This window comes from Anguilla anguilla, chromosome 12, assembly GCF_013347855.1.
Source record: "Anguilla anguilla isolate fAngAng1 chromosome 12, fAngAng1.pri, whole genome shotgun sequence".
NCBI lineage: Eukaryota > Metazoa > Chordata > Actinopteri > Anguilliformes > Anguillidae > Anguilla > Anguilla anguilla.
Window position 1 is genome coordinate 21,437,465 of NC_049212.1, and position 21,661 is coordinate 21,459,125.

Sequence of the window (21,661 nt, forward strand, 5' to 3'; positions counted from 1 at the left end):
CACCACAATGACCTATTGTTCTGCCATTGTTTATTTCCCATTTTTTTAAAAATCCCTTTGTATTCTGTCCATGGTCAGCAGTCTCAGCTGAATGGGGGATTTGATACTGGGTCTTCTGAGGCCTTGGTTGAGCAGACATGCTGTTTAAAAGACAGTTGTGCAGGGGGCTGTGAAGAAGGAAGTTGGGTCAGTTGAGCAGATACCTGGATGTGGTGGAGTGTGCTGTGCTGTCTAGCTCTGTCTCTGTTAAAGTGCTGTTTGTTGTACGTGCCACCATGGAGATGACCTGTGACTAGGGTGTATAAAACATCACCAGGTCTGAACAGATGAAGACATCTCTGAAATCCTTTCCTGACAATGTTTATTGTTTTATTGCCAGGCAGTTTGAACCTTTGTTGACATTTTAACCCCAATTACTCCTGTAATTACTTGCAGCTGAAGTCATCGTTTTCAACTATGAACTATTTCTTCATCTCAGCAACAGCAAGTGAATTATGTAACCCTTAACTAGCCTAACACTGTAAAAACATCACCTTTTACATTGCGCTAATTTCACCAAAACATTTATCATATTATTTACTATGGGTTTTCGACAGCTGTTTTGTATTTATTTTTTATATTCTTTTATTTTAAAATGTGAATGTATTTATTATATTTTATTCTACTCTATTATGTTGTACTAGAGTAATTGCAGTCTCATTGTTTTGTATATGGTGTATAGCCATTGAGTTTGCAGTGTGATTTCTGCCCAGTGCTGAATATACAGAACCTTCTCCATTATTGTTGGAATGTGCTCAGACTGAGCCTCATTGTAGCACTGTTATTAGATCAGTATTGCAGTATACAGATCCTTCAGCCACAGTGATACATTCTACTGATGAAACAGGGACCTGCAAGAGAGACCACCAGAAAATAAGTGTTTGTGATGCTATTGTTTTTCTTGCTTGTAATTAAGGTGTCAATCTGTCAGGTCCTGGTCTTCAGCCAGTCAGGGGGTTTTGCTGATACTGAAACAGTCAGGTGTGATACATGTATCATAATGTTTACCCTTTTGAAGGGGGCTACCTGTAGTTATACATTTGTTATCCAAAGGTGCAGATACTCAAGTGGCTAATCTACAGGTTATAGAATATTATCGGTTCTTACCTGGATTTTGGTGGTGGTTGGGTATTAAGGCATTACTTTGATCCAGAGTTAAAGGAATAAATGAATTGTGTGTATTATTGCACTTACAATGATAAATTATTTGGTTAAGCTAAGCAAAGGGTGAAAGTAAAGTAGAAGTGAATGGGAAAATGTGTTAATTAATTTGACAGCAGGGTATAAGGGTGTTAGTAGGCACCCCAGTCATGGAATATCATTCATCATGTTCAGATGCTCTATTTTAAAGTGAACTCTAAAGGCACTTGTGCTGTAAGCCTTGCCATTTTCGATAACTCTTTGAGACTACAGTATTGGTGCAGTTGTCCTCGCTTACATGCAAATTCTTTGGTTTGCATTTTTGTTGTGCTTTGTTTTGAAGCGAAAGCAGAGCTCGACTGTAGTTTTATGTGGCCTGGTTCTCTGATGTGAGCCAGCAGATAGTTTAATACTGCCAATTTTGCCATTCTTGAGTTTTAATGTACCTTCATTGTTTTAACTAGGTCTACTTTTCTTTCACTCTTTTTTTGTTTTACCTACGGTTTTTCCAGTGTATTTTATATATTTGGCCTTTTCATCTTTGGTTTCTTGTGTACCATTTTCGCATAAAATCCGACCAGGCTGTTTTTTGCAAGGTTTTTCTCGGTACATGTCTTTATCAGCAAAAAAAAGATTTGACCAGTGTTAAAACTGGACACTGGCACCGAAAAACAAGAAAATAGCAATATTAGAGTGAGTCCTACAAAGGGTGGAGCTATCATGTACTCTTTGTGACTCCCTGGTTTGAACTAACCACATTGCATTTCAGAGGAGAGTAATATTATTGGTACACATTTAATCAACATTGGCTGTTACCCATTGTTACCCATTTTGAGGTAACTGTTTCACAAGCCTCATGTTTGCATCACTAAATAAAGCTTTTGCTGGCCTTCTTGTCTGGCTGTCTGCAGTGTTGCTAAATAATTTACTTATTTTCTACATCATTGTTGCACAATCACCACAAAATTGTTTTTAAACTCAACAATTCTGAGTCTTTTACTGCGGGCCTCATCTGGAGTTGATATATAATTGGTTAACCTTGGCTGAGGACATCCTGTGATTGGCTTGCAAAAAAATTGGTCAGAAGTGACTCTGTGGTAGCTCTTACCTGGGGAAACACTTTAGCCCTGCACCCATGCCTATTTCTTGTCACATATATATCTTATTAGGAGTTACAAAATCGCATCTGAGTTCTTGATTGATTCTTGCCACAGATAAGTCAACCAAAATGGGACGAAACTTAAGTTTAAGTTTTAAAACCTGCATACAGCAGTCCTGTGTAAGAGTGAGACTTTCTTGTAAGAAAGAAACTGGAATAGAGCATAAAAGCTGCCAGCTCTGTCTGAGCTTTTCATTAATCATTTTATCAGTACCAACAGTTTCATTTTTATATTTTCATTCGCAGTATTACTCTTATGGTTGAATGACTATGTTTTTCATACTCACCCCAGACAGTTCAGTGCAACCGCAAAAGAACATTTTACCTCACATTTTCCATTGTAATTTTCAGTAGATTAAAGATGGAATAAGTATGTAAACTGTGCACTATTTGGAATGTGAGCACATGTTTTCACATGTTCTGATGCATTTTAATCACAGCTCAGGCAAGATGGAATCTCATTAGATGGTAAATAAAGAGAGAAAGAGATTTTGATTGTGCTTGTCTTATTGATCTTGGTGGAAGGACAGCCAAGTGATTCACCACAGGAGGAGGTGGATAGGACAATGGGCTCTGAATACCAATCTGGGCTTACATCATATAGGACTGCAGGGTCACTCTGCCAAGGACAGAAGTCACCATGACAACAGTTAGCGGGCAGGGACAGTATACCCATCAGAACTCCATGTTGGACACACAGATAGGTGCTTGGAGTGATTGTGGTGGGGCACAGGATGTTTTAGCATAGTGGTAAAGGCTGGCAGGTCCTCCACTTAGACTAAAAGCAGGCAATATGCTGCAAGCACTGGCATGCATCTAAAATGTTTAAGATCCTTGACTGTGACTGAGAAATGGGGGAAAGTGAACAGGGATTTCCGTCTCTGTCCTTCCCTGTCTTTCTGAGCCCTTTGTTATGCTCCACTCCGGGCAGCCATCTGGTTTCTGGTTTATTATAGAGGTCATTTATTGTTTTTGTGTTTGGTTTGCCGGTTGTTTGCGTCACTGCGCCCTGCACCTTCTTGCCCAATGTACCCATGTGTCTGCACACCTGACTGCAACCTGACTGAATGACGGAGGAGGGACTCCTATTTTTACCGTAATCCCCCGCCTTAATGCCCTGTGAAAGGCTTAGCTCCCCACAGGAAGCAGTGAGAGACTCCTGCAAGCTCATACTCTCAGACGTCAACAGGTTTCAGGTCTGTTGTTTTGATTGTGTCAGACACTTTACCCTGGCCCACTTGAGCTGTCATATATCAACCCAGACACGCTCTCCCCATGTGTGCCCAAACATATGCATACTACACATGTTACACATAAAGAGTCTCTGTGGCTAGGCAATAGAAGAGCCATACCTACAGCATGCTATTTCCCCACAAAATAGATATGTAACCTACGTAGTAACATGGAATGAAAATATGATCAAATGAAAGGCCACGGTACCTGCTGTACATTTGAAAAGCATGACATCATGAATTCATTGCTTTTCCCTTTGTAGTGCTAAAACTGGGTGGTATCTGGGCTTGTTGTCTTTCGCAGTATAAAGTTCTCATTTGGAGGTGGGGTAATGAATTATGGTTTTATTCTCTTTAGCGCAGGCTACCTGTTGATGTCCCCGACAGCTGCTTCACATTGTATCACCTTACGCTCCGCTTGAAGGGCCACGCTGCCCTTCTGGGGTCCTCAGTGTGGAATCCACAGTTTCACTCATTTATAGAATAGATGTTATTGTTTCCAACCTCCTCCTGTCCTCGGTAGTGAAAGGGGGCTTCGTTTTACCTTTAATGCAAACCTAGACAAATGAGCCTGGAATTCCCTTCTCAGGTTTCTAACATTGCGAAAAGTGGATGTTTTTTTTTTCTCTTTTGCTGAGCCGCTAATGTTTCCACCACCAGACATTGTAGCCAGCATCTGTGTTTGGTTTCTGTTTTTGAAGTTGATTCATGTAAATGAATCCAGTGATTATAGTGTTTCACCCTGTGATTATAGTCTTTCGCTGTAATTTGCACTACGTTATTTAATTGTCTCATCACTCACTGGGGCGCTTACAATACAGCCCGCAAGCACCTCACTGTGTAGCACTTCCCATTTGGACTGTTTGGCACTGGAGCAATTAAGGCAAAGCTCCCTGTGCAATCCTCACAGCCAGAGTCCAGTACCTTAAGCCTCAAACATGACCTCTCTACACTTCAGTATTAATTATTGTCTTTCAATGATTACTCAAGATCTTCTATATATCTTCACGTAGAAACGTTCATGTACACGTAAGTCCCACAATGAAAATATATAGATGCTTCTGTACACAAGTTTCTGTATGGACTGCTGGCACCAGGCTGGGGGCCTTTTACCTGTGTAAATAAGAAAAGGCCCAGGGTGGGGAGGGAGTGGTGTTGAATTACCCTCATTCCTATGATGAATGGGAGGTGCTTGTTGCACTGGGGCTGGTATCTGCAGAATAACAAACATGCCCCTGAGCAGTCCTGGCTGTGTTTAAGGAAAGGTAAGAACGCATGCTGAGTTCTGACGAGTTGTGTGTAGATATTAACCACTGAACACTACCCAAGGTAAACAGGGCAGTGGTGCATGTGGCTCATACCGAGGCCCAGAGAAAAGCTGCTTTTCTTTTGAAGTTATGATAGAACAATATTTAACTATCCTCAAGGAAAACCATACTCACCTGCAGTGGTGCAGCTGTGCACATGTGTTTTTGGGGGTGTGGAGTGTGGAGTGTGGAGTGTGGAGTGGGGGGGGGGGGGGGGTGATGGAATGTGCTCTCAGGTATCTGGAATAGGGGCATTTGAGAAGGATAGGTTTAGAATGCTCAAAAATGGATAAGGTGAAAAAAGGTGCCCTTGGGTGACTAATGGCCAAACCTCATTCTGTCACACACATGGGAGTTGTTGGTGGTGTTTTGCTGGTTGCTGGTTTAGGAATACTACAGAAACTCTCAGGGGTCCTATGAAAGTGGGTGTTCAACTTCAGGGAAAGACCAGTACTGAATGGGACCTTATAAAGTATACCCCGCTTCATTCAACAGTTACATACGCGTTACCATACAGTGACAGATACTACTTTGTGTTGACTGTACTATAGGCTCACTGCTTACAATCCTTCAGTCAAACCTTTACGTATATCTCACCTCTTCAACCCTCCTTTGAATAAGCATTCTAAGATATGCATACAACAAACCAAATTTCCTATAATGGGACAACAAAGATAATTGATTGAGCAAACAAATCAAACTGTAAACTCAATACAGTATGCACTCTACCATAGAATTTTGTTTGTTTGGCTGCTCCAGTTGATAGTTGATCGAGTGGCTGATACATTTATTCAACTCACAGTGCTTGTTTAATCACTAATAACTTCAGAATAAAAGTGGTCTTGGCCAAAAATGTAAGAATTGATTGAACTGTGTGATGAGCTCCTGTCTCCGCCCCTCTCTCAGCAGCTTTCTCTCAAAGCTGAGTGGATTGGGGACCCTGATCCTTTGCTCTCGCCTCCTCTCTTCTTCCGTCCTTCCTTCCGCCCCTCGTCCCGTGCGATGGCACGGAGCGAGTGATTGATGGGCCGCTCCCCCGCCTCCCTGTCCAAGCTGAAGCTGGGGAAGCTGAAGGTGGTGCGGCGGCAGCTGCTGCAGCGCTATGAGCACCAGCCCTTCATCTCCTGCCTGGCGGGCTTCTACGGCTGCCAGTGGAAGCGCTACCAGAGGGCACGTGCCCAGCCGGGCGAGTGCTGCTGCAGCAAGGTCAGCTCTGTCTGCCTGCCCCCCACCCCCGCCACTGCCCTCCCTGTTACCCCTGCTCCAAAGCACTTGCAGTACCCCGCCATTCCATAGTGCCACTCGAGACCACTGTATTTATCGCTTTCGCCCCATTGCATGTCCTCTTACAGTACAGAGAATATGGAGCACATCACATACAGCAGTATACGCACATGCTCACTCCAACACATACTGAAAATAGTCCTCCACACACCCATGATTCCACACAATTCCAGCCTCACATGCTCCAGCAGTACCTAAAGTCTTGTTGATCTATTAAAAACAGCTGATTTGGTCACTGTTTCTTTGCTGATTCGATTAAAAATGCGCTGGTCCTGTATTGATTTTAGTACCCCATTTGCTGACATTAAACACTTACCGTAATGGGAGAAGAAGCCTTTTCCACTCAAAAAAGCAGCGAGATTAGTTCTGCTAATTTTCTTCCATGTGACTGTGCTTTAAATTTACTTCAGGAAACTTTCCAACGTTTTTTGTACGTCTTGAAATTTGACATTTGATCTCTTGAAATGCATTATATAGTATTTTCACCTATACTCTCTTCCTATAATCTCTCTTTCTGTTTTATCTAACAGTTGGAATGTGGCAGTTTTGGCATCCTGATAGTGACATTTTGCCTTACCTTGGTGTTCCTGTACTTCTGGAGTGAGGCACAGAATGACTACAATGACTTTGACTGGTAGGTCTGACATGGACATGCACCGTGTCTGATCATAGCAGGACACCATTGGCCATGCCGCCCAGCCACTGATATGGGACTCCCAGGCTTCTGTGTCCAACATTCTGATTGAGTTTCACAGATTTTTGTGAGGTGTGAGAAAATCTTTCGGTTGTGGCTCTTTCCTTCCAGGTTCAACTTCTGGAAAATGGGCTTCTGGTTCCCCTGGTCACTGGTCTTGCTGATTGTTGCTGCTGTGCTCTTCACCTACATCGCCATCTTGCTGGTAAGCAAAACCTCCTGGTGTCTGCCAAGTTTATAGTTCCTCCCTTCATTCAGTCATTTATTAGAGCCTTTGGGCCAGTATGACCTCTCTGCTCAGTAAATTCTTTACTGCCTGGCAGTTGCTACTGTACCAGCCGAGAACCAGCATGCTGAAATAGCCTCTTTTCCTCACTGGCTCGTCAGTGACAGAATGAGTTTAAATTGTAACAGCCCTAACCCTAACCCCAGCCCTATACCTATACACTAAGCCTAACCGAAAAGTATTACAAACTTGGTTCCTAAAGAAGCTGCACAATTGTGTGATTCTTACATTTCACAGGTTCAATGTTCATATGAGCCAAAACCAATGTTAGTTGATGATTAAGCTGGTCAGAATTTTAATCATTTAACCCATACTACTTTAATACAATCAAGGATGTTTAAGGTGTGAGAATATAGCAGTAAAATTGATGATAAGATCCATAAGGTTTCAGTTTCACCATAGAATGACACATAAGAAAAAAATCCTTTCCACAACTGGTGGCAACCTGTATAAGCTGCTTCTTGTAGAATTTGACGCAATGGACGTGTGGGTTTGCAGGTGTGTGCATTCATAAGTAATCACCTGTGGTCTTTAAGGGAGTGAAATGGGTTTTTTGCATGCATGTGCTGTGAGCAGTTTGTTATCTGTGCTGTCTGATGCGGTGGGTGTAATATTTGCAGGTGCTTGCAGTGTGTCTTCTCTCTGAGGGACAGAGGCTGTATTTACACTGGAGCCACAAGGTAACCCAGCTCCTTCCAGATCATTCCAGCCTGCTTCCCCCCTCCCCCTCTTGCCCTCTTTAGACCCATTCAGTGTCTAACGATTTTTTGTTAAATGTATAATCGTCATCATAGCAGGACTCACAATACCTTAATAAAATGGCAGTATAGTTTACAAAGCTTTTATTATTATTCAATGGACACGTCCCTCATTATATTGTAATTTGAAGTGAATGAAAACACTATCACCTCATATAAGGTTTCGTGACACCAGGTTAAATCTGTTCCTTTCATAGATTGGGATCCTGGTGACATTGACCTTCTCCATTAGTGCCACTGCTGTGCTGTCTGAGCAGTGGAGCAAGGAGTGGAAAACGCTCCTTCTGTCTTTTCAGGTTGGTCATCTGCTGATAGCGGTGTGCCTTCATATAATTTACATTTTCTCTCTCATGCAGATCAGTGAAAAAAGTGAATTAATCAAGAACAAAGAGGGGGTTTGCTGCCAAAAGAGAAGGCTAAAGCTTGCAACAAAAAAAAAACAGTATTTTGTTGAAAAAATTATTAAAGAACAACCTATATTGTTTAAAGATACTTTCAGACTTTAGTGTTCTCTAATGTACCTTTTTTTTTAAATAAAAAACATTTTTTTAAAAATTGTTCTTTTGTCCTTTGCTGACTGGGTAGGTCACAGCACCGTTCCTGCATGTGGGTGGAGTCTCGCTAATGACGCTCTTGTCCTGGCCAGTAGCATTGCACTTCTTCCGCATGAATAAAAGAGGTAAGTGTACAGGTTTGAGGGGCTAAATGGGATTTTAAAAAAGTTTGATTTTCAATAGCATGCTCGAGGGTGTCAGAAAGGCTGATCTAACCATTTCAAAGGGCAGTGGCTTAGTTATGAAACCAGGCAGTGTTGACGCACAGCTCGACCTTCGTCACATTACTGAGTGAGTCCTCTCACGTTGCCATGGTCACCGCATTTACAGTAGCCGTGGTGACGGGAGAAACGTCTGATTCATGTCCGCGCTTTCAGGGATCCAACCCTCTCTAAGTTCAGAGTCAGAGGGTGAGAGAGCCAAGACAAAAGGATGTGGGATCAAGCAGCCCCTCCTGTCCACTCCCACACTGCTGCTACTGTGCCCGTCAAACACCTACATCCTCATTGTCGCATGCACTCTTTTCTCTTTTTCTTGTTTTGAAGGACAGTTTGGCCTCGAGTTCCACATTACATTACATTACATCCAACTATTACCGGAAAGCTTCTTTCAACTTTATACACTGTTTCACTTCTACAGTTTTTCCTTTTTTTCCATCAGCTCTCTTTTCTCTGACCTTCATTCTGTTCCATAGTAAATCAAAGTAGAGACTAAAAGTTGAATATTTGTACCAGGCATTAACTATTTAATCTGATTGGCTGTGGTACAGTGGAACAATGACTGGTCATCCAATGACTATGCTATTTGTATAGAAGTGACGTGATTGCTTAATTCATTTAGTGTTGTGTAAATAGTAGACCGCATTTACAGGATTTTGTCATAATTAATGCCTGTCTTCAGTTTGTGTAATCCTGCCTTTTGTTTGGTTGTGAAATGTAATGTGGTTCTAAGCAGAACTCTTCCCACTGTTTGATCCCTGAGAAAGCTGATATTGCCAGAGCAGAGCTTATTACATTGTTGAATGCCCCCAATCACAAGCTGTGCTGTGGAAATGGTTGGCAGAGTGACACTGCGGTTAGCAATCTGGTTCTCGTCTGTAGAAAGTTGCAGGTTTAAATCTTTCTGTGGTTGACCCTGCTATAAAAGTGTCACAGGCTAACTCTGTATCTGGGCCTTCACCTCACCTGTATTTGTACACCTGTATCTAACATACTTCAAAGGCTGTGTCTGTGCATTAGTGAGGCATGTGGCTGCCATAGAGCTGCTCCTCATTGGCTGTGACTCTGTGTCATTGTCCACAGTGCGGCAGGTGGCTATCCTTGGGCTGTACCTGGCGGTCCTCTTCACTCTGTACCTGGTGCCCCTGGGCATGTACTCCCCCTGTATCAAAGAGGAGGGCATGCTGGGACCTCCCCCTGCCCTCATTGGACACAGAGGAGCTCCCATGGTAGGTGTGATTAATACAATGGTGATTAATACATTATGGTTAGGCTCTGATCTTTACAGTAAATGAATGTGGACAGAGAAAAGTAACTTGCATTAGCCATTGCATGGTTAAAATGTCTATGCAACCATCAGAAAACCTTCCTACAATTCAGCACAAGAGAACATACCTCTAACCTTCACAGTGAAATGTCCAGTGTTAATTAAACTGTAACAGAGTTTATATGAATCCATTCATATAAACTCTGTAAGTGGTTATTTAACACTGAACATTTTTTCTGTGTGCTCAATTCTTTCTGTTTTTTTTTTCTGTAGTCAAAAGCAGAATGTGTGGTGAGACTGCAGTTTGGTATAATTTTCTTAGGAGGTGCCAGGAGCAGATTTTTATTACACTGCTATTGTAGCTGTTCCTGTCCTGAACCTATCGTGTTGTACAAGAGAACATCTTGACCTACTCCTGAGCAGCCAGTCTTTGGAGAGTGGCTGCCTGTGGTCTCAGAGGGGGTTCTGTGTTTGTGTGAAAACAGCTCGCTCCAGAAAACACACAGCTGTCCTTCGAGAAAGCCGTGGAGGCAGGAGGAGAAGGGCTGGAGACAGATGTGACAATCAGGTGAGGCGTCTTTCATTTTTTGTTCTTTTCTGCCTTTCTCTGCATTTTTAATTAATGGCCAATTTGCATAAAACATTACGCTGTGCCAGCGCAATTATGTAAATGCATCTCGACAAATGTACAGCATGCAGAGAGGCCATTATTAATCAGTAGGCCTGCCAGTATTGAGATGGGCTTACACTCCTTATTTACCACATATACTTTAGGTTGGCATGGTTTCCACTGGGAAAGTTGGCTAGATTTGTTGTTGAGGGAGAAGCATTTTTGGAAGCTAGAAGCAAAGGAACTCTTTCATTTTGTTGTGTTCAAGATGGCAGATTCCAATTCCAAAAATGTCCAGAAATGTGGCGAATATTGACTAAATGAAAGCACCTCATTATTAGTGTTGTTTTCCTGGCACCAGGACGCACCTAGAGGGTCGGCCATTTTGTTTCAGTTTCTGTGGGTCGGTCTGGGTATTTTAACTGTATGTGTGACGTGAGCGTGGGCTTGCGGTGAGGTGCTGTATCAGCTGTCTTTGGATCCCACTGGATTGGATCTGAATCAGCCTGTTACAGCAAGGTCAAATTCAGCTGAGGATTTAGAACACAACAATCTGTTTAGTCAGACCCTCAGAAATGACACCACAGCAAAAACAAATACATGAAGACAGATAAAGCAGATGGACATTATTTTTAATTTGGCACCAGCAAAATTTAGTATCTGTTTTCCAAGATACTATTGTAGACAGTAGTAAGCTATTCAAAATTTTGGCTTCAACTACACTTAATTTGTATTATTGTCATTCCTCTCCAGTTTTAATTAAATATAATATCGATCGTGTTATTGATATGTGTGTTGAAAGAAGCGGGTGGGGACTAGAATCCTTTAATTGTGCTGTGACTCTTGTTAAAGTGTGTGTGTGCACACCATGAGACAGCAGTGAGTCTGTTTACTGCCAGTATTAAAGGGGTCTCCATTCAGAAAGCTGCTCATGGGACGGTGGTCACATTTAAGATGGTTGAAGTGCCGACCTAAAAAAGATCAGACGTTAGTTCCCCCACTGGTCCCATTGTGGGGATTATGGGCAGTAATCCATTTAGCTGTCCTAGCGTGACTGCACAAGCCCATACGCTGCATGTGGAAAACACCGCCTCCCAAACCACATTGCATGCCACCTCTTATATGTGGCCTCATCACATGACTCAGCATGATAAGGTGAACAGACATGCCGGGAAACTCTGTGACTCCAAAGTCCTGGCCAATTCCCATGTGGCCACAGGTTACTGTGTCTCTCAACTTGGAATTGTTCCTGAAATTGTTTGTTGGGTAGATTGGAGGTGAATTTGCCAGGTGTTCATGGTCTTAAGCAGACAATTTAATAATTAAATAAATAATAAATAATTTAAAAGCCAGTCATAAAGCCTACAGGACTCTCACCCTTAATGCCAGTAATGGTATTTAGTAGTCCTGTATTATTTAATGATATTCTGATATAATGTATCATTATAAAACCTGTGACCTGTATAACCTATGCAACATTGTGTATCAATTGTCTCTGTGCTGTGATATGTTGTTGTGTCTTCTCAGTTACGATGGGGTACCCTTCCTAATGCATGACAATACTTTGTGGAGGACGACCAACGTGCGCGAGGTGTTCCCCAACCGGACGGACACGCCGGCCTCCATGTTCACCTGGAGCGAGCTGGAAATGCTCAACGCCGGGGCCTGGTTCCTCTCGGTGAGTAGTCCACTCTGGATGTGCTCCTCAGCCGATGAGATCACAGAGTGCGCACCTCACATCTTTGTCTCAAGGCATCCGTGTTTTCCCTTCACACAGAACAAAGTGAAGCCTTAGCCTCTGTTCTCTCTCCAACCATAGCAGGGCATCTAACACCCGCCTCTGAGACCAGACACTTTAAGTAAATTAGTCATTGACAGATGGTCTGCTGGTGCAAACACAAGGTGACCTTTATTTTGTATCAAGAGCCAAAGATTCATGTTGAGTTAAGAGACATAAAATGTGCTGTGAATTTACAATTGTGAAAAGCTGACTGATAACTGAATGACCTTCTTATATACTCTCCAAGTCCTTTATTCATGTTTTTGCTTCAGCTGTGTTCTTCTGTCCAATGATATTACAATCTATCTTTGTATTTCAAAATAGACCTGAGATGTTTGTGAAAACAAATACTGTAGTTTAACCACACTGTGAGCTCCCAGGGTATGAGTGCGATCTATGAAATTCATTGAGAGACATTAGGAGAAAAATCAATAGGGATTAAGAGATTTATGAAATCTATCAGTGTTGTTTCTTGTTTGCCTGGAGGTACCAAGCACCTGTTGAGTCTGGAAGCCTGGTTTGAAGTATGTGGAAGAGCCAGGAGCAGACTTAACATTGTCATCCTCATCCTCTTGTCCCTCAGTGCGACCCCTTCGGGACTGCTTCTTCACTGGACCCTGATGACCAGGTCAGGGCTCAGAACCAGACGGTCCCCAGGCTGAGGGACTTCCTGGACCTGGCTGCTCTGCACGGCAAGCTGGTGATCTTTGACCTGTACCGCCCACCCAGCGATCACCCTTACAGGGACACCTGGATCAACCGCACCCTGGAGGTCCTCCATAACGAGTCGTCCCTCAACTCCAGCCAGGTACAGCAGCTCATATGTCTGCCCGATGGCTGGAGCATCCTCTGCAAGTGGACGAAATTCACCTTCAGTCAATAAAAATATATTAGCTAGTGTAGTAAAGTAGCAACTTTGATAGCAGGTGCCCATGTTTTTGTTTATGCGTGTCTGTGTGTATTTGCATGTGTGTGTGTGTTTGTGTGTGTCTGTGTGCGTGCATGTGTGTTTAATGAGTGTTGCTTTGACCCTGCAGATCTTGTGGTTACCCTCAGAGCAGAGGGACATGGTGCAGGAGATTGACCCTGCCCTGCAGCAGACCTCTGGAAGCAAGACCTCTATTGAGGAGCTGCAGGAGAACCATATTGTAAGACTCAACCTCCACTACAGCTCCATGTCTCAGGAGCACATCAGGTACTGTACCTCCATACGGTCTATTCCCCATACTCCTCCATTACGGTAACATATAAGAGCAGATCAGGTACTGCAACGTCAGGTGCATCATTCATCACACCACCATGTTACATCGGTTCTTTATTTCTTTTTTGCATTAAACATCAAAAGTAAGGCATTTCCCCCTGTCCAATCAGGACTTCATGATGTAATGCATTCAGCGAAACCGAAATCAACCCACTAATTTCTGTACCGCGTGGTATCAGGAGAAAGAAAGTTAACTTTAAACGGCTTGTGTGCTCCTTATCAGTGTTATATTACGTAAGGCTGTGCGCAGATGGCTGAATGAGTTCCCTGAAGTGCCCTTGATAACACCCACGGCCTGTAGAGAGACGGACTTAGAGACAGAGGGAGGGAGGAAGAGGCTGACAGAGGGAGGAAGTGGGCGGGCTGAAGGCGGCAGGCTGTAACCAAGTACAGTGTGTACTGGGCAATGTAGAGATTTATCTGACACACAAAAACGTACAAACACACACACACGTACACACACGCACACACTAACACACGCACAGACTTACCAATTTACTGTTCGCTTTTGAGGATACTCAATGAACATGCACACACACACACATGCACGCACACGTACGTACGCATACTCACACTGGTTTATGCACAGACGCACGGACACAGCCGTGACATGACAGACATGCACACAAACACGCGTGCTAAAACATACAAGCTCGTTTCGCCAATCACAGGGACAATGGCCCATAAAGAGGTCATTACTGAGTGAACAAACACCTCTGCAGTAGCAGCAGGGATGTAATTACTTCCCCTGAGGGTTCCTATCAACCCTGAGCCTCAGGGTCTTCACTGCGTCGCTGTGCCGCGGGGAATCTTCTGAGAATGGAGCTGCCAGGTAGAAAGAGGAAAGATCAACAGTCCCTCTGGCTCTAGAATAGAACTGAACATTGTGTTCAGCTGGTCCCTAACACAATGGTTCAGGCTTTTGTGCCTGTCACCATGACACTGATGATCTGACGGCATAAACAATAAACAGTGTATACACCATTATATTTGTAAAGCAGCGGCTTTGTGCTTGTAGCTTTTAGTAGCTTTTTGCACTGAGCTGGAAACGATCTTCCCGGAGCATTAAGAGTCTCCTGAAATTGAGCCAGGCTGTGAAAATGTTTGAGTTGCATAGCTGCTCATTGATGAGTCTGCAGTTGGTTTTATTGGGAATCAATGTGGTCTCCCATCAAAGCTCCACATTGTGTATTTACCTTTTCAGTGTTTTTCCACTCACTTTCATTCAATAGCTTTGTGTTCATGTTCATATTATTCATTCATTTCAGCAATGAGCTAATTTTTATTAACAAAAATCTTTTTTAAATGTAATGCTGGCTTATATTGTTTATTCATTTCATCCACTAACAAACTTAAAGACAAAACTTTTTTTTTAATGTAACAGTGACTTACATCTATTACTTCAGGCTATAGACAAAGCCCCATATTGGTTAGATTAAATGTTTGTTTTGGACTGTCAGGTTGCCATTGATTGATGTGAGTAGCAGTTACCTCGAGCTTTTAGTCAGATGTGGCCTCTGATCCGTGTGTTGTGTGATGTTTTTAGCCGTTGACAGTTAGCTGTGTGTTGTATTTGTGTGTGTTTGCAGTAAGTACTCCTCCGGGAACATCAGCACTAACCTGTATGTGATCAGCCAGCCCTGGCTGTACTCTCTGGCCTGGTGTGCTGGGGCCCAGTCTGTCACCACCAATGCCCTGCACGTCCTCAAGAAGCTGCGCAGGCCGCTCTTCCTCATGGTGAGGCCCTGCATGCTGCTGTTGTTCTTCTTGTATTTCCTGTCCATGTATTATCATATCTTTGGTATCCAAATGCTTGTTTTTATGGTAGAGTTATACTGCTAGTCTGCTTCTGCCATTTTACATACACATTTCCCTGTGGGATCAATAAAGTACAGTATCTATCTAGTTTTATTTGATAAATAGAGTCTTGCATTGTCTAGGATGGCACAATAAAGTTAAACTTATTTCCATAGTGGTCCTTGATGGTATCTGTCTACTGGCATGATTCAGATTCCATCCAAGGCCATGAGGCTCATCCGTGCACCAAAGTGAATAAGTCATCCAGCAGCCCCCTACTGTCCGTCTTTAAAGTTCTTGAGAATTCATGCATACCTTCTGTGTATTTTCCCAGTAATCGCCTGGAAGGTCTTGCATACCCTTTATGTCATGGACTCACTTCAATTAATATTTTAATGCAGCATTTTAATATTTTAATATTTTATGCACTAGTTTGATCCTACTTATTGCCAAGTGAATTGTAAATTGTCAGTATGCCAGTTGTACCTGTTCTCTGTTTCACAAAGCAGGATCACAGAGTTACTTGGATAACTGCAAGTAAAACCTGGAACCCTCCAAAAATTATTATTATTTTTTTACATGGACTGTAAAAAGAGCCGTTCAGGATTTGCTCAGCACAGTTATCCTGCTTCATGAAATACCCCCCTGGTTATGGTACAGTACTTAGTTATCCTAAATCTGCTGGAGTTTGGTGAAAAAAGTGGCAAATATTTTAAATAAATGTTTAAAAAGAGAGATGTTTAAAATTTAATTTTCAATATGTAGTTTGTAATCCCATAGATTTCAATAGTGTAATTTCATGAAATCCATACCATTGGTAGCTGTGTACTTGGTCTTTGAGAATCCACTGGATTGATGAAAAACAAATTTTTGATTACATTTTTTAAAATTGGGATGTTGGCAATATACTTGCCAATTTAAAGCAGTAGTCCTATAAATCAGAGTTCCCACAGTAAAATTGAATATATAAAAAGTGAAAAATGCAGAAATTATAAAGATATCATGTTTTCATTCAGATGGATACAAATCCTGTTTATTTTACAACCATGGTGAAATGAAAGTTTTAGATTTTTGAACACTTTCATTATAATGTCCAATGGGTAAAATGCAAAATATGCAAAACATTCTGAAAATATCTTCTTTTCATTCAGATGGAATGGGAAATAATGTTTATTCAGTTACTACAGTGAAATAAATGAATTAAAATGTGTTTGAAGACATTTATTATGAGAAATCCGTTTAATTGGACAAACATCAAAATTAACACATTTTATTATGATATATTTTGATATTTTCTCAGTGTATTACATTTAAAATACAAATGCACTTCTTTGCATTGCTAGTGAGATGTAGCACTCTAGCCCAGCACTACTCAACACCAGGTCTTGCAGGTCAGTGTTTGCAGGTTACCACACCACCTGATTTCTCTAATTATTCTGCCTCCTTGGTTCAGGAAGTAAGCTCATTAGTGAAATCAGGCAGTGTGGTGCATTGCTGGCGCATGTACCTGCAGACACTGTGACCTGCAGGAACTGGAGTTGAGTAGCCCTGCTATATATATATATATATATATATATATATATATATATATATATATATATGAATATTATTTCAGTGAAATATTTTTTTTTACAAATAAATGGTGTAAATAAATAAATTTCAAACAGTGGTGTTATATATTTGGATATTTTTTCAGTGAAATACTTCAACAAAAAAAAACTTCAAACATTTCTTTTTTTGAATTGATGAGGTTTCAGTTGTTTTTCATAAAATAGATTGAGGTTTTAAGAGTTCTGATTAGGGTTAAGTTTGGGGTAGAGTTAGAGTTAGGAACATACTAAGTGCTAAGCCTGAGACAAGATTATGCTAAACACCCAAGGTGTTTAGGACCTTGGGTAATGGTTGTGACAAGGGTTAGTCTTGGACGATACAAAGTTTTTCATAAGTGGGGTGTACTGTAATACTATAGTCTTATATATTTGCACATTTTTTTGGTGAAATAATTTTTACAATATTCGAAAACATGATTTAGTTTTTATGACTCAAATTAGGGTTAGGGTAAGGGCTTGGGCTAGGGTTAGGGTTCAGGTTAGGGTTATGAAAATGTTATGTCTGAGTGTTGAGGCAAGTATACGGCTGTGTTCAGCAACTTAAAACAATAAGTGTGTTTAGGAGTTTGGGAAAGGGATAAGGCAAAGATTAATTATTGATTTTGGATGATCCAAATTTTTTTACCAGTGGGATGTAAGACTACAGTCTTATATATGCTGACATTTTCCAGTGTAATACATGTAATACATTTTTCAAAATAAGTTCACACATTTCTTTGTATTTCTTTTATTAGTTCCAGTCATAGCTATATACATGTTCTTCAAGAATACACTGGTTTAAAAACTAGTGTATTCTTATGGTTTTTCAAATAATTCAAATAGCTTTTAAAATATTTTGTTGAGAAGCAGGATAATGATATTGTGTACACCAAGAGACATTGCAATGGTAGAGATATATTTTCTGATGGATCATCATAGTATGACTGCATGTCCAAGAGATTATAATCAGTCTTGTTCCATTAACAGAAATATTCTTTGAGCAGTTTTTGCAGTTGCTTTTGATCTCCATCTTTCTTTCTCATATACTATATATATTATCGCTCTCTCTATCCTTCTATAGTAGAAAGGTTGTGGTCGCTGAGTCTGCATATTGTTAATGTGTGCTGTTGTTTCTGTCTACCAGACTCCAGAGGAGTACAGCCTGATGTGGATCCTGACAGACGTGGTGTCCTTGGTGCTCATCGCCATCGTATTTGCGTTCCATTGGTGAGCGTCTTTACCTCGCTCTTTACCGTAAAACACAGGGTCGTTTGGGGATTGGCCATTTTGCAGGGGATCGCTTTACGGCTGAAAAGCAACAACCTGGTTTCTGGGAAAATAATATTTAGCATTTATCCAGTTTATCATGTCCATTCAGACTCCTAGTTCTACACTGGCTTAAATACTGTGTAAATATGTCTGAATTTACATGGCACCCAAATCTGTTGGACCGGGAGGTTGAATATTGGGATTGGCTGATGCAAACAGTCTTGTCTTTAAAGGCACTTTGTTGGTCATTGATTAAGCTTTCGCGCTAACAGTATTGACTGAATCTGGTTCCAGGTGGCGAGAGAGAGGCCTGCCCTTCTGGTCAGGCAGCAGACAGACACACGAGAATGGAACCTACAGCAAGTTCAGAACTGGTGAGCACCCAAGCACAGCTGCGCAGACTGCTGTAGATTTTCCCTAGAGAATGCGCTTTGCTGAATGTGTTCAGCCGCTTCGCTGTGCTTATGTGTTCTTGCTTACTGTGTGCTAACCCTGCCATCATGCCTGATGCCAAACTGAGGTCTACACTGTAACAGTGCATTAACAAAAAGCTAATAACAGAGCAGATATCACAATGCTGACCTCTACAGTCAGTGTACAGTATGCTAATCCCAGTTACGTGATTGTTAAACATATGTAACTCTGGCTGAATGGGGCAGGCCTAGCACATCCATTAGGTGTGAATGTATGTGTGCATATTTGTATGCAGCAAACAACACTAGAATCAGAGAGCCTGCAGTGATTGCAGAGCAATTTTCGCATCCAAAAGGTCCTGGAATGGAACAATCAAAGCCACTGAATGAAGAAATCTGATGGTCCATCTCTAATGTTACTGCATTCCCAAAGTTGCCATCTGGTAAAAATGTGGTTTTTGTATCTCAGATCATTCTCGACCCGGGCAAATCCGACGGATTCCGTTCCTCTCTGAGGCACCAAGACGGGCTCTGGTTGCACTGCCCCTGGAGTCTTCCTTGTATTTGAATGCGCCACCTATGCAGGGCTACCCATTGCTTGTGTTGTGACGCTCGCAGTGCCTGTTCCACTCAACCTTGACCCCTTTACACTTGACCCCTGACTGTTGCACTTTTGTCCTTAGCAGAGCTGAGCGACGTGTGGTCCATCTCTGGGGTTACTGTTCGGGGAGAGGCCCGAAGCCTGCCCACCACTCCTAACCTGCCCACCATTTCAGAACAGCCGGAGCCGGTGGTCTGAGAGGGGGAAAGGAAGGCTATGGCTGCCTCTCCTATGTCCTTAAACCATCTGACTAATACTCCCCCCACCTGGCAACCCATAAACTCTCACTGCTTCCTGGCAGTGTATTTAACACAGACAAGTCCGGCTTTTGGCAAACCGTCCAGAGATTCACGCTGTGACATTATTTTTATATGTGAAGTAAGTTCCCTGCTGTGGTCATCTGCTGTTGTGAAGGGAAGTGAAAGAAACCCCTTCTGCAGTTATCTCATGTTTACTAATGATTCAGCCCCCCTCCTCCCCCCCAAATCAGCCAAGAGGGAAGGACAGAGCTGAGGATGACCCAGTTAAACCTGGACCCACTGGACCCCACCCAGTATCCATCAACACATCCTCCCCCTGAGATGTGACGGTTCCAATCCACAGGATTCTCCGTGTCTGCAGAGCTCTTGGGGTTCAGTGTGGGAAGTAGTGGTGTCAAAATGGAGTCGCCTTACAGTCTCCTCTTCAAAGGCTGAACGGGACATTATTGACTTGAAAGAGGAATGTCATGATCTAATATTATAGATCTATTTATATTTTACATTCATGTAAAACATCCACAGCAGTGGCACTGGTTAAAAAAAAAAAGAATTAAAATGAGGGCAATGTTATATTCTAAATGTGTTTCAGTGAGCACATGGGTGAGTGGTGTAATTTTGTGTGTGCGAGTGTGGTTTTATTACAGTAAGATTTTAGCTATGTTAATGATATTGCTATGTATGAATGTACCATAAAATGGATGGGTTGCATTGTACTCCCCAGCCTAGCCAAGCCTAGCATGAAATTAGAAGAAAAGTGCTGCTTTTTCATGTTTAAAAAGGCTTAGAGAGGCACAGAGAGAAACAACCAGTCTGCTGAAAAGTTCTTCATAATGAAGGGAGAGTAATAAGCCTGAAAAAGGATGAAGCTCTCATGTGCAATCAGACGTTTTGAGTTATATGAATTTCTGCAACTTTTTTTTTGCAGTTTTCCAAATGTGAATGGGCACTACTTATTTTCATTACACATGAAAATAACATTAATTGACTTTGTAAAAAAAAAAAAAAAAACGCATGAAGGTTTCAATGATTTGACTGCCTACTATTCTGGAGCTGAAATGATGGTTTCACGTTTTCCTGACTAAAAAGTGCAAAAAGTAATTTCAGTGGAAACACCTGGCTTAGCTGGTGCTCAGCACAAATGTACTGTTTTTAGCACTCATGGATGAGAAAATATAATTCTAATATAAACACAGCATTTCGATTGGTTCATATGAGTTAGGACATGGAAGTTCCTATCAGATTAGGACTGTTGAGGCCCCATTCTCCCACCACTTATTGGCTTTTCCTGGCATGTTGGTTTTTGTCTTTCAATAAGACCAAGCATATGTCCAAGCATGTATACTGCACAGACCTTTACATGCAACTGAACATTAATTTAAACCCTGATTTCCAAATAATTTCATTGTTTCATGTTTACAGATATGTATATAGTATATAATAAACCACAATCTTCAAGGCTCATGAAACAGCTAATTATTTTCAAAAGAAGTAATCACCATGCATTTTCTGACAATTCTGTGATTTAAGAGGAGAAAGAAAACAAAAACCCTACAAATTCAACCAAAAATACTGACCCTTCTGCTAAGGAAATTAAGGTACTGGCTGACGGTGAAATAAACAGAAACTTGACATTCTCCTTGGCAGTGTCCCACACTGCCCCATATATATGACCATCAAGTCAAATTGAACTGGACTGAAGCTCAGGTACTTCAGATGACTTGATGGAACATTTCTTGCATTTATCTAAAAGAGAGAACAGTGATGTTTTATTCTGCTGCTCTTCCCTGTGAAATGCAGGCGACTGTGAGAGATTGTGTGAGGTCCACGTGCTGTAGGCCCTGTAGACATTATTGTTACGAAAGGGCAATTATGTAGTTACCGTATGTTCTGGGTTATGAAATGAATAGAGTGGCACATTTATTTTTTATTTTTTTATGCTGTGTGGATGACAGCCATGATTTTATTTTATAGCAACCTCTCTGGACTGTAATATTAACAACCATCTCATATTAAAAATATAATTTTGGACAATTCTAGTTTTGTTTTTGTTCTTTTTGCAAGGAAACAAAGGAATGAGATAAGAAATATGGATTAATCTCTAAAATGGATAGTTTTATAAATGCACATTTTGTATACCTCATTA

The 21,661-nt window shown here is 41.6% G+C and overlaps 1 protein-coding gene across 3 annotated transcripts; it reads left to right on the plus strand.

The window, feature by feature from the left end:
- Positions 1–5,751: 5,751 nt before the first annotated feature.
- gdpd4a (glycerophosphodiester phosphodiesterase domain containing 4a) lies at positions 5,752–21,551 on the plus strand. 3 transcript variants are annotated; one of them, XM_035385402.1, is made up of 15 exons: positions 5,752–6,083; positions 6,692–6,795; positions 6,967–7,060; positions 7,762–7,821; positions 8,097–8,195; positions 8,485–8,578; positions 9,755–9,900; positions 10,424–10,506; positions 12,076–12,226; positions 12,912–13,136; positions 13,366–13,523; positions 15,179–15,326; positions 18,120–18,202; positions 18,539–18,618; positions 19,127–19,334. In XM_035385402.1, the coding sequence occupies exons 1-15, from the start codon at positions 5,901–5,903 to the stop codon at positions 19,264–19,266; spliced, it is 1,848 nt and encodes a 615-aa protein (XP_035241293.1). In that variant the 5' UTR covers positions 5,752–5,900; the 3' UTR covers positions 19,267–19,334. The 3 variants fall into 3 exon arrangements, with proteins under 3 accessions (XP_035241293.1, XP_035241296.1, XP_035241295.1); XM_035385405.1 differs by lacking the exon at positions 19,127–19,334 and adding an exon at positions 19,344–21,551 and having other exon boundaries at positions 5,754–6,083; XM_035385404.1 differs by lacking the exon at positions 19,127–19,334 and adding an exon at positions 19,341–21,551 and having other exon boundaries at positions 5,755–6,083.
- Positions 21,552–21,661: the final 110 nt, after the last annotated feature.